The following is a 14,099-nucleotide window of genomic DNA, read 5'->3' on the forward strand; positions in this document are numbered from 1 at the left end:
TATCTGGCAGGAATATGTGTATGCACACTACAGCTAGAGGGATGAAGTGAATATGAGAAGCAAAAAGTGCATTATAATACTTTATAAGAATAAACTGAAAACTGCAAAGGGCCTTATTTGTATTTCTTTTACATGAGCTTTACATGTTGCTGTCAACAACTACAGTGAAGGTAGTATTGACTGATAAATGCAGAGGCAAATTAATTAGGTCTGTAAGACTGAATTTTGTTCTTAAATTATGTATGTAGGGTATTCCTATGCCTGGGATGGTTGACTGGAGCTCTGTGCTGAAGGACTTATGAGATCAGGGATGTTCTCTGCATCCAGAAAGCTGCATATAAGTGATAGGGTAACAAGGTATTTAGCATAAAATAAGGAAAGAGAAATAAACTAGGTGGAAATCTAGAAAACTTTGACAGAATATTGCCCTGCATCATAACAGAGCTGCTACTTGGTTTTACAGACAGCCTGGACAAAGGGCAAGGCCAAAATATGGACTTAATGGAAAGGAGAAGAAAATAAAGAGCTTAAACTGCAGTAAGGGAAGGTAGGGTCAGGCATCAGGAAGACCTTTTAAATGCTAAGGAGAGGGGCCTAGGCTGCCTAGGGATGTCAGGGAACCTCCATCACTGAAGATTTTTAAGAACAAGCTAGACAAACATCTGTCAAGAATGATATAGGGACAGCTGATCCTGCCTAGGGGGAGAAGACGGACTACTTGACCTCTTCAGGTCCTTTCCAGCCCTATTTTTCTATGATTCAGTGGGAAGGAAATCTGAGAGATGAGGGAACACAACAAATTAGAGAAGACAGAGGTGAAAAAGACAAGTACAACAAAAAGGGCAGAAGAGATGAAACTAAGAGGAGTGGTACAAAGAGCCAGAAATACATCTTAAGCAATCCCCCTTACGTTATAAATAAAGACTTTTAATGTTCTTTAATGTCAACTAGTTCATCCTGGGAAATATGGACATTAGCTCTTGTAAAGACTAAAGTCCATGGAAGGTCTAAAAATTAATATCTTGATATAAAAAACCATTCCCAAACACTTAGAAATTCCCTGATAATGCCTTACAGTAGTACTTTAAGTGTTTCATGCTTCTATCTTTCTTGAAAATGGAGTCCTCTGCTCTGTATACATTTCCTAAAATGTTTCCTAAAACATATTTAATTTTGAGAAAGAGTAATGACATGCTGAGGACACTGCATGATTTAAGAGCACTGGGGCAGATGAAGTCTGTTTTTAAACCTACTCATACTGCATGAGCAGGCATGGGCTTCAAAGATGTTTCCTTAAATCTTCTAGCAAATGGAAAGAACAAGTTAATACACATATCCCCATCCCTCATGCCAAATCCCTTTTAGAATCAACTGTGCCAGAGTATTCCACAAATACTGTACCCCATCACCCTAATTTAGGCTACTCAAATAAATTTAAGTAACTGCATATATGAATCTGAATATGAAAGGTATTTGATAGTTAATAAGCATCCTCTCTCCCAGTACAGTACAATATAGTATAGTACATACAGTATAAAAGGTGTCTGCACACACTGCTTAGACTGACAGAATAGCTACATTTGGAAACTAACACAGAAAAGGTCCTTAGGTTCACACTGGCTGTGTGCATACTCTGCCTGAAATGAAGACTGTGCTGTGGAAATAACTGGGGGCAAGACTTTGACAGCATCTGCTGAAGTTCTCTCAAGCCTTTCTATTGAATCACAACTACTTTCAAAGCATGCTGCAATTGAAGGTCTTTCAGCTTCCTAAATGAGGCTGGGAATATAGCTGAACTTCTACAGAAGACTTAATTTTATTTGCAAACCAGGTGCATAAGGAATTTTTTTACCCCATTAGGAAGGATATAATGTCAATATAACAACAATATTATTGACAATACATTAATCACTAATTATAAATGATTTGTTACTTAATAGTATTAATTATTAACGCAAACATTACAATAATATTATAGTAACAGTTTTAAATGTGTAAGTGCATGATTGAAAGGTAACCCTCATATTCCTATAGTGAACAGCATTTTATGCTTTCTGTGCCTTAGTTGCTTAGAATGACAGGTAATGTAGTGACATCTTCCTATTCCCAATGGTTTGGTGAAGTTATAGTGACTGTTCTTGAGATATCCTACTCCTGCAAGTGCTGATGCCACAATGAAAACTGGTCAGGGAAAGATGGAAGTTCCAAGTCAAGTGTCATGCCATGGCATGGAAAGTCTGATGTAGTTCCTTGTAGTAGTAAATAGTCTAGTAATCTTGACTTTCAAAATTCTAGTAATTTATCCATAGATGAAATGGAATTATGAAGTAATGACGATAAAGGAAAAGAGAAAGAAACAATAAAAATTGTCACCCTCATCACTGCAAGTCATATAAAAAGCAAAAGAAAAACAAAGTCAGATTGAGACAACACAGTTTAGCGACTATATTGAAACAGAGCATGAAGAGTGCATTTCTCATAAAACAAGACAGCATCAAAGCTATAGGAACATTGCAGAGAGGAAATGATTGAGAGCTGGTTAGATTTTAATGGGAGAGAATAACAAGGGATTGCATGGAGTCGTGATAACAAGATGGTAGGGTGTTTGTGGCAGGTTGAGACTGCAGAAAGAGAACATCTAACGTGAAGTTTGGCAAGCAGATGTACAAGAATCACCACAGACCCATCTGAGAGACATCTATGTCTTTTCAACAGTTAATCTGGAGCATGATAGCCAATGACAACAAAGATGGGGAACTGAAAATGTAGGAAAATGCTGCCTAGTAGCTCATTTTACTGTGTTAGAATTGACAGAAGCCCAAAGCTGGTCGTGCTCTGAGACAAGATAAAGTATGAAAAATTCTGTCAGGCATTGTAGATAAAAGAAAACTGAGGACAACTGGAACTACAGTCCTGATTTAATGAATCTAGTATGTAGAAAGAGCCAGGCAAAAGTGAGACAGGAACCTGCTTTATGTGGTAAACCAGAGAACAATAGAACATACACAAGTTGCTTCTGTATGGGCAAGAAAATAGTTATGAAAACACCAATTATTAGGAAAGCTGTTTAGGAAATTCATAGACTAGAATGTGTCTGAACCCCAGTGATCATTGGCAGCTGGATTCTTAGTCAATTTTGTTCGCCTTGGAATTAATTGAAAATCCTAAGATAGCTACCCTGGCCCTGTCTCATGTCAATGGAAAAAATGGATATGTTAAGATACCTATTAGAGATTCAACCTATCCAAATTTTTTTTCTATTTTGACACCTTGAGTTTTCCACTGGACATGCATATGTCTCCTCGTCTATGTCTATACAAGAAATCCAGTTAACTAGCTTACCCCAGATACCTAACTCCTCTATGACTAACTTAAGTGAGGTGAATACTTTCCTAAATTTTGTAAGACTGCAGTTCATGGTTCAAATTCAGCTGTGATGGTGTTAAGGTTGTGTTAGTGATATGAAAGAACATTTTGAAACAAATTTTTCAAATCTGATAATAAACGGCAATGCAAACAAGTTTTTACAACAAATTCATCTGTTCTCAAAAACAATGGGCCTTTAGCCATGCAACCTACATTTTGACAAAATTCCTCTTGAGAGGCAGGGAGAAACTGCGGTAGTTAAAGTTACAAGGTAGTCTTCTATTATGGGACACAAAGAGCTTATAAAGTAAGAAACATAAAATTAGAGAATAATTTTATTATTTCTTTTTCAAGAAAGGAGATTACAGGTAGAGAACAAAGGATTAATGCCAAATTTTTGAATGATTTTAGCAATCAGCAAGGAAATATGGTGAATAATGGTAAAGTGAAATCTGCAGGACAAACATATTAATTTCTTCAGTTAGTACAGAATACCATGAAAAACTTACAAATCCTGTTTAGAGCATGCCAGGGGAGCATTTTGACAGGTAGTGGATCAGTGCAAAGTGATTCACAACAAAAGGAACCATTTTAGTGACACACGTGATAATAATCAGGGAAACAAAGATATATTATGGTGGATACATCTGCTTATTAAGTAAAACTGTTCCATGAACAGAGATAGAAGAAAGCAGAATGTTACGCTGTATTGAGATAAGAGAAGAAAATAATGCTGAAAATAATATCATGTTATGTAAAACAGGAATGCAACCTCCCTTTGACCATGGCATTCAGTTCTGATCAAAAAATCTTGAAGAGATTAGTGAGGAAATGGCTGGGGGATGAACAGCAAAAAATATTAAAGGCAAAGAAAAACTTGTTTATGAACAGAGATAAAAAAGATACAGAATAAAACAGGAGTGCAAACAGCTGCCTGCTTTAGAAAGCCATTGCAACTTCTAGGAGAATTCTTGGTGTGTGCACAGATACTTGTCAGATTAGCAAAATCTTGGAAAATAGTAGAACACTTGAAGTTTTATCTACTTGGTGTCATTTGAAGAGGAAAAATCTCTACTGTGGGTAGTTTAAAGAACATAAATCAAACCCATCTATTTATACTTAAATACAGGAAGAACAGGACTACATCAGACTTGCTTGTGTACATTGAAAAGCAACCTATTTACAGTGCAGAAAAAGAAACATTGCTTTACACTGCATGTGAGTATTCTATGAACTCATTTCCATTAGGAGAGATTGAGGTTTTAGTCTGTCAAGTCTGAAAAAGCTGTATGAATAAATAACACATATAGTCTACCTAAGTAAAGCTGACTAACAGAATCTCAAGCATTTAAGTCTTCAGTCATCAGGGAAAAAGTAAGCACTGGCATGCATTACTTAGCAACTGGAACAGTTTACAGAGGTTCAATTATTGTGACTCAGCTAACAAGCAGCAGCTCACTCTCATTGCTCTTTTTCTCCTGCCGTACTTAGTTTCTGAGGAAGTGACAAGTTGAAAGTTAAACTAGGATTATCCCTAACTGGAACATTTTACTACATTATTTATTTCCTGCATTTATTTCTTCAAGACATACTAAAAACCTTCCCCAAACTAACATTGTAATCTTCTCCCCTGCTGAAACTTCCTTAATCAAGTTAGAAGACACCAAATGCTGTGTGACACCATTTTCAAAAACATTTTGAATTCCTGCTGAGCCCTCCGATTTGAAGTACTCACTCCTTTGGAAATGATATTTTAAACTTTATGACTTAATATGTTGTTATTAGCCAAATACTAAGTTAGTCTAAGTATCTACCCAGGCAATAAAATAAATACAGGATCTCTTTAAACTTTGAGCAAATCTATTCACTTTCCAAATGTTACAACAGTTTGTATAGTAAGTACTAGCTCAATTGTTTTTCACTGTCCATCAGCATTATTCCTGTGAGGAATCTAGCTCTCATACAACTTTCTTGCTCCCACTGAAATTCATGGCAAAATTATCTCTGATTTCTTTCAGTAAAACCAGAAGAGCCAGTAGAGGGAGCACAAATACATAGAAATAATTTTCTGTGTTTCGTATAAAAACGACAACCTGTACTATTTTTTCATATAGTATTTGCACCACAGTTTTTCCCCTCCCTGATCAAAAATACTGTCTTGATTAAACTTCAAGAAAGGCTGATTCAAGGTAAGGAGACTGTGTCATTTAGCGGCCCTTTTTGCAACCCCTGGGACCTCAGCACTCCATGTAAGAGGGAGAGGCTGAACCCTGTGAAAATAGTATTGGCAAAATCAGATTTTCTACCTCCATAGCACTACTGGGCATACCATCTTTGGCCCTTGGACATAACCAGCTCTCTGCAGACTGATATTTGTGCCAGCTGATCCCTGCACATGAGCACATGGGTTGGGTGAAAAAGTACAGGACAGCATGATGTGGCTAAGCAATGCTTTCTATCTTGCACCCCTGCTCATTCAGCCAGCTGCAGCTTTCAGAGTTTGTCTCTTGATGTGAGACCAGTGCCATGAGCTGTGCAGAATCTGTTACACCTCTGTGCCCTCTTTGCCCACTGACACTACTGGCAGACTTTGCCTGGAAGAGGTTGCTTTGATGCAGGACTCAGAAGGTGAGTTGCTCTGCATGTGAGAATGTCTCAGGCAATAATACAGGTCCTTTATCCTCCTATTTACGTCCTATTTAAGTCTAAATACGTAAATTTATGTTTCATGAGTTTCAAATGGGATCTCAGGATTGCTATGATTTTTGAGTGCTTCCCCCATAATGGAGGAAAAGATCTAATCCCTTCAGGGGACTGAATAAAAAAAAACAAAAACAAAAACAAAAAAACACCAAACCCATCCCACACACCCCCAGGAAACCAAATGTGAACTGCTGAGTTTCATATTTCATTGTCAGGCTTTCCCATGGTGGATAATATGGAGCCTGCCCTCAGATCCATTCAGCTTTGTTTGAAACTGTATATATGCAACCATTGCAAAAGCATTTGCTAGTAGTGCAAGTACACTTCCATTAAAGAAAATAGAATTAGATAAATGACAAGGGCTTTGGAAAATGCCCATGCTAGATATTACAGAGGATAGGATGGGAAAAAATCAGGTAACCAATGGGATGCGCAATGTTTTCAGAACAAACAAAAAAGTGATGTTAGAGATACATTGTGTCTCTACTTCTAAATTTGGGGGAAAAAATGAAAAAAAAAAAAAAGAAAAAATAAAGAAGAATCATCATTTTGGAGTTCAGGTGGCCTGGGATACTCAGCAGCATACAAGAAGCTGCTCCCTGTGCCTGGAGGTGTCAGCAGGAGTGGCAAACTATAGCACTACCTATATTGCAGCAGTAGGAATGCTAAGCTGAATATTTAAGTGAGGGATATTTTTGTGAGAATCTCTTTGGTAACCACATTTGATGCATTTTCTGTCCTCAACTTCCCCTCTTTCAGAGAAAAAAGGTGGACCTACAATTCCTTGCTCTACAGGTGTGGGCAAAACTAATGGATTTGACTCTAGAGTGCTGTAAGAGGAGCTACAGAAGTGTTTCTGCACCTTAGTGTGGTCACCAGATCCACCCTTAAGTCTGTCAACTATCTGCAACCTTACACTGAGTAATAATTTCCACAGAATACTTTCTGTCTATGCAATTATACACAATCATATCTGATTTTCCAATGAGGAAAAAAAAAAATTCCCTTCGTGTTCCAAATCATTTCAAGCCCCAGTCTGCTAGGTGACCACTAACTAAGGAACTGAACTTTATAGACCAGATGGGCCAGATGGGTCTCCTCTGCCTCATATTCCTATTGCATTTTCACTGCAGAAAACATCTCTGTTGGTCCTATACTGACCTTGAAAAGACAAAGAAAAAATGGATAATCTTTGAATTTATAAATAAGTTATATGATATGACATTATTAATTACTACATATATAGTATGCAGTAATACACTATGCAGGACAGAACTAATTTTTATTATTAAAAATGGTAAAGAAGTGGGGGTTTTTAGAGAGACCATGAGAGTGCCTGTGAGGAGCAGAGAATTTCTCTGTGTCTGCTTTGATAATCATTCAGGCTACAGACAATTTACCTGCTGGCCTGGTTTGAGCGGCGATAGTGTTATTCCCTGGGTATTGATCACTGGGAGTATCTGGTTGCCGATGACAGTGGCGATGATCTGGCCCTGGGCATTGGTCAGTAACTGTGGAGTTATCGGCTGCACCTGAAGTCCCTGAGCTCCACCTGCCGCCTGGCTGGACGGGACTGGATTAGGCATCAGTGGGATTGTTCCAATAATCTGGAAGACACAACACAGGGAGAATGCAGGCATGCCACATACACTTGCCACACGTAATTCCTTATATTATGCATGTTGAATCAAACTTCGGTGATAAAAGCATAGAGAGACTGGTTAAGACAGGCTGAGGGTGGGAAACAGTCATTCCTTTACTGGGGTCATGAGGACTTTCCAATTCATTTGTCATGTCACATATCACCTGCACATTTTACCACTGTCCACTGTCATCTGCAGCAAATCTGCTGTAATTTAAGAGTGTATGAAAAAAATGCTGGGCTGTGTATGAAAAAATGCCGGGCCACTCTGGGCCCTGGATCTCGGTCTGTTTCCACTATTCATTTTAACACTGAGTGAAACAGATAAAATATCAGTCTTTTTGTCTTGCTTTTTACATCATGCACATAATGTTACTAATGGGGCTTATGTAATTTTACTTGATTTTCTGATACCTGATACTCTAGATGACCACCTATTATTCCCATGTCATCTCAGGAAGACACAAAGGGGTACTGGTACCTTTCAGGGCATGCCTTATTAAGATACATTCATAAAAATGCAGCTGGTTTTGGATGACAACTATGAACTACAACACAACAGGAGGGCTGATGTTAGATAAAATATATTAGCTAACATTTCTGGGGCAAGCAGTTGCAGAAAGAGACACTTGTGACATCTTAGACTTGAGAATACAGTGATTTCCTAAAATGTGAATGTGCCTGTAAAACTAATATTAGGATGAGATGTCAAACAGATGTCGAAAGAAGGCTTGTCAGTCAATAAGCTGCTAGGCTGGAAAAAGTTATGTTGTTGCAAGATTCTTTTTACAAGTATTAGAGAATCCGGAATAAACTTCTGAGGAAACTTGGGCCTAAACCCAAACTTTTTCTTTTTTTTTTTTTTTTTTTTTTTCAAACAGCAATATATGAAGCTGGAGTCACAGGATTGTTGCAAGAGAAAAATAAAAATAAAAATAGCATAGCACATCTCTATTTCCTTCTCCTTCTCCTCTCTTTTTATCATAGCCTCCCTGGAAACATCTACCCCATTTTAAGACTTCCAATCTGTCCTTTCCAGAAACTTTGCTTCTTCCTCTTTATCCTCAGCATTCACCACACCGTGTTGCCAGTTTTGACTCCCACTAGTATGACCCCAATTGTCCTGTGTACCTGACCACATATTGACCTACTGGGCTGCTGAGAAAGAGGGTTGATTATGACTGAGTTTTCCTTCTTTTTCCTCGGTGGAGATAGAAACGGGGTAGTTTTCCACAGTCTGTCCGCTGGTTTTCATCCCATTTGGGAGCTTAGTCATCTTTTTAGATCTCTTTGTTTCTGAGAAATTTTATAGAAATTAATCAGCTGATTCAAAGCCATTAAGTAGGTATGGAGAGCTGAATGGACAGAAAGAGAAGTATACATAACACTAGACACAGAGTAGTTTCCTCATGAAAATAGGCTGAAGTGTTCCTAATGAAACTCAAAAGCAAATTTGTTCCCCAAACAAATGTATAAAGTGAAACACATAACATTCTTATTGATTTCAACAATTAATTTATATTATATCAATGGACATTCAATACAGTGTAAAATTAGCTCTAAAATAACTGTTTAGAGAAAACATCAGTTACCTTTTTGTGAAGACCACTAAGTTGTTTTGTGTGAGTACAAAAGTAGGACAACACTGAATCTCTTGTTAGAGGTACAAAATGAATGCAGGTGTGAAATGCATGGTGAAGAGTAACAGGGATATGTGAAGACCTCTGCCTACTGAAATCACCTGAAGTCACATACAACAACCCCAAAAAATCCATTCTTAAAAAAGCATCATGCAAAGATGTCCGAGTAATTCCGGCATAGCTGGAGGGGGAGGTGGCTCTCATCACCCTCTCCCGTTATTAGGGAGTGGCATTGAGTGACAGGGTCCTAATGAGTGACTGGCAATCACCCAGTGATGTGCCCCTAGGTAGGCACAACCGTGAAGTACTGGGTGACAACCTAAACTGACTCCTGGAGCAAGAGGAGCATGCTTTGCTGTCCGTGGCAGCTCAGGTAACAAGTGGTAGGTGCTGAACTCATCACTGATTTACCAAACTTGCCTAGTTAGAAACCCTTACATGGGATGACCAGAAAACCATACATTAAAGCAGGACAGCTCCCCTGTGAGAGAACCTGAAAAAATGGCAGGCCCAGCTACTAAGCTGTACTGTAAGAGCTGCATCTATCAAGACTGCTCAAAAGACTGTAAAGATATAATTTAAGTTCTTAATGCATTGATAAAAGGTAGACAGATCAATAAAAATTATTACCCCCATTTTACGGAGCATGAAAGCAAAGCATGGTGAAGCATATTCAGAGTTAGCCTTCTAAGCTGAAATTTCCTGAGAGTTTCTCTTTGCAGATCACAATGCTTTTATTTTATTTTATTTAAGGTGTCCCTAGCTGAATGGCAACTGCTCTCCTGTTCATGTGAGAAGATGGCTGTTCACTGAGGAGAGAGGCATCTATTTCCATCATTATCGGATTTCAAATTGTTTTCTAAAAATCAGACTTTCAGCATGAATGAAATACAACTGCAATGCAGTGCAACACGTAAATATCTCCCAGTTTCTGTGACCTAACTTGTTTATGGGAAACAAATATATTCTTTCACTTTTAATACAATCTCACCAAACACAAGAAATAATCCTTCTTAATTTTATCAGCAGAGACATACCAAAGGCCTCCCCTTTCTATGCCATGTCTGTAAAGGACGCAACCTTGGACTGTCATTACTCCAATGTAACTTTAACTATCAAGGTCCTAATCCAAGCAAAGCAAAAAATGCTGTGTTGGTGTTATCAGTAATAGAAATGTTTGCATTCACATTTAAAATGCATTTCTTGGACTACAGTTGGACATTTCATAGAATGACAATGCTGAAGTGGACAGTTTGTAAGGTCAGAAGCAGAAGGCTATCTATATGTATTAATGTGTGTCACAGACCATACTGTACATGGCATGCTGTACATGCACACAGACAGAAATGGAGCAGGAAAAACACAGATGGGCGAAGTGCTCCAGAAGGGCAAATGAGAAAATGCCCTCAGGGGTGTTACCGTGGGACCCAAGGGTAAATCTTAATGGGAAACAGAAACTTACTGGGGTTTCACAAGATTTTATTTCTTTTTTTACCAAAGTAAATTCTTGTCTGGTTAAGAAAAAGATATCCACTTGTCTCTACTTAAACAACAGGGCTACGCATTATTGTGTGAAGCTTTGAGATGGCTACAATTGGATTCAGGTTTCCCCTTTCAAGTTCCCCCTTGTCTAAGTACCCTCCCCTAAATATCCTAATTGCTCACTGATTCACACATAAGAAGTACTACAACTGGATCCCTTCCTTAAACCTTGTGTGACTGACGTGATGGGAGCCAGATCCCTCCTCCTTCCAGTTTTGGTATGAAATTTCACCCTGGGCCTTGCTAATCTGTCCTCTTAAATTATTGTAAAAGTTGAAGACAATTTATGATTTTGATACATTTGAATTTTGTCAAGAAATAAAACAAGGCCATGCCACAGGCTTGAGGCAGTGGCGTGCCACAGTACAGACTATTTAATTGCCAGTGATTTCCCTAGTCGGGAGGCATTGCTCCTTTCTAGGAAATGCTGCTACTTCAGATTATATTCAAAGACGGTTCAGGAGTAACATGTGACAGGGACTCATCCCACAAGATACTTACAGAGTCACACAGAATGGTTTGAGTTGGAAAGGGCCTCTTAAAGACCGTCTAGTTCAATTCCCCAGCCATGGGCAGTGATGTATTTCACTAGACCACGCTGCTTAAAGCCCCATCCAGCCTGGCCTTGAACACTTCCACGGTGAGACATCCACACTGCTATGTCTTCTCTGAGACAAAGCAGAATAGGCTTCTTACTCTGTGAGTGCTTGGACTTAAATTTGTAAACAATCCTGCTTGTCAAAGACATTCTTGAAGGGAAAAAACCCCTACATCCCTGAAAGTTCTTATGCTACAAAAATATAATTTTAAAAGTTTGGAGTTTTTGTGTGTCTTTTACAATTCCTTTTATACGCCCTACAACTGAAAGCAAGCACTGTTCACAAAGGGGCTGCAAAAACAGGTGTCATATGCAAAACAGCAATCAGACAGTTTTGAAAGCCCAAGGGTTAATCCAAGGGATCCCCTTGTCAGTGCTTCTCTAAGGGAGTCAGGCACAGTAATCTCCATAGAATTGTCGATTAAAATAAATTACACCAGGCTGTATCTTTCTGAGGTACCGGTTCCTCATATAGGTACAAAATGCAGTGCAAGTGGAAACTTTACCAAAATATTTAATGTAAATTCAGACTTCAACTTTTTTTTCTTTTTAGAGACAGGGTTTTCATCCTCTTCTACTAATCACAAAGACTACAATTCTGGCCCTCTTCAAGTGACAGGGTGTTTCCAGAGTCCTTGGTGGAATCAGATTATCACTTCAAGTATTCAGTATGTTTTTTTCTTTTTTGTTCATGGGTTAATAGATACGTCAATTGTATCAAGCTGCTTAGAGAGCAGTTTTTACAGAAATTAATTTAGCATTTTCTGCTTCCCATTATTAACTAAATTTTAAAAGTCAGTTATTTGTTTCTAACTTCAGAAGAAATTTGGGGTGATTTTTTATCAGCATCTGAATATTTTCTATTGATTAATCTATTAGTGTGATTTTAGTACCCTAGGATTTCAATATATCTGACATCAGATCTCTCAGATCTTACAACTTGAACCTACCATTGCCAAGGTGACTTCTGCAATATAATTGTAATGCTTGGCTTGCGCAGGAAATTAATTGTCAACCTGCACCTTCATACCAGATGTGGGCCCAGTGGTCTTTTCCTAGATAGTCCTGCAAACTGCAAATTTATCTGCCATGAAAGAAGAGCACACAATTAAAGTAAAGGTAAAATCCCAAGTAATGGAGCTGACCATGGAGGGGGAAAATCCCAAATCCTCAGTATATCACTAATTTCTGTGAATATTACCCCCAGTACCAGGGGAACGTCCTAACACTGATTAGCTCAAGTTTAGTCAGTATTGTACCTTTAAACAGATTTCAGACTTCCTCAGTAAAGGTTTCTTCTTAAAAATGAAATAGAAACATATGTTCTCTTAAAAATCTAATCCTTTGAACAAATGATTCTGAAGAAAGAATAACATAAAAAAATTCTATTCTTATCCTTTCTTCATATTTAATTGCCTTTGTTTACTTTGTTTTACTTTGTTTACTTTGTTGTAGGACACAGGCTGAAACTGTGGACAGAAGCTGAGTAATTGCTCATAACTTCTCGGGATAAATGTCTAATTGCAGTGCTGCAGATACAAAACCAGATTTTGCATAACTCTGTGACAGACTAATAGATGATTTCCCAGTAGTGAGTCTTTCCTTGTGGCTCCTAATAAACCCATTGTGTCTTGACATTAGGTGAAGTTACCGTGATATTCTAAAATGAAGCATATAACTTTTTTTAATTAAGTTCTTCTCCTTCTCCTCTCATCAGAAACAGGGATGATGCCCTGATTCATTGTTTTCCCAGCACAACCAAAGGAATATTACAAACTGTAGCCAATTGGATGGTTCAACAGCTGTCTTTGTTTCTGCTGTGAAGTGTAAGTAAAATCAAAGACCATCTACACTAGTTTTTTTCTACTATGTCAGCCAGTTTTCTGTCATAAAGCAAATGGTGACATTTATTTTGAAAAATGTCTTTGACTATAAAAAGGAAATATTAAATATTTTTAGTAATATCATCAAAATAAACATCTCTTAAATTTGATCAATGTTACAACTCTTTAAATATTGAAAGTTAATTATTCAGTTTTGAATAACAGAAGAACATATAAAGAAAACACAAAAACAGGAAAAGTGAAAGAAGCTACAGAAAAATTTCTCACCAAAATGAGACAAATAACCATATACGCATAGACACATGAGGGTGTTGGTGGATGAGACCTGGCAATGTGTTCTTGCAGCCCTGAAGGCCAACTGCATCCTGAGCTGTATTAGAAGATTTTGGGGGAAGTGGTTTCTCGCTCTACTCTGCCCCCATCAAGCCCACATGGAGTGCTGCCTCCAGCTTGGTAGTCTTCAGCACAAGAAAGACAGGGACCTTGCAGGTCCAGAGAAGGCCAGAAAGGTGATCAGAGGGCTGGAGCATCTCTCCAATGAAGGCAGGCTGAGAGAGCTGGGGCTGTTCAGTCTGGAGAAGAGAATGTTCTGGGGAGAATTTACAGCAGTCTCCCACTACATAAAGGGGCCTCAAGCACTGGATAGGGACGGTATTACAAGGGCATATAAGACAAGGGATCCATGGCAGGACAATGGCTGGGGAGGGGAGGTTTAGGTGAGATGTTAGGAAGAAATTTTTACTGCAAGGGTAGTGAGAACAGGT

General features: G+C 38.3%; 1 protein-coding gene across 2 annotated transcripts in view; it reads right to left on the reverse strand.

Annotated features, from left to right (window-relative positions):
• POU6F2 (POU class 6 homeobox 2) overlaps positions 1 to 14,099 on the reverse strand; it is a 259,099-nt gene that overhangs the window by 18,079 nt on the left and 226,921 nt on the right. The window contains exon 8 of one of the 2 annotated variants that reach the window (XM_058832031.1): positions 7,470 to 7,676. The exons of the other annotated variant lie outside the window; for it this stretch is intronic. Coding sequence (XP_058688014.1) covers positions 7,470 to 7,676 — 207 coding nt within the window. The remainder of the gene's footprint in view (positions 1 to 7,469; positions 7,677 to 14,099) is intronic. 2 annotated transcript variants of the gene reach the window in all.

This window comes from Poecile atricapillus, chromosome 2 (assembly GCF_030490865.1).
Source record: "Poecile atricapillus isolate bPoeAtr1 chromosome 2, bPoeAtr1.hap1, whole genome shotgun sequence".
Lineage (NCBI taxonomy): Eukaryota > Metazoa > Chordata > Aves > Passeriformes > Paridae > Poecile > Poecile atricapillus.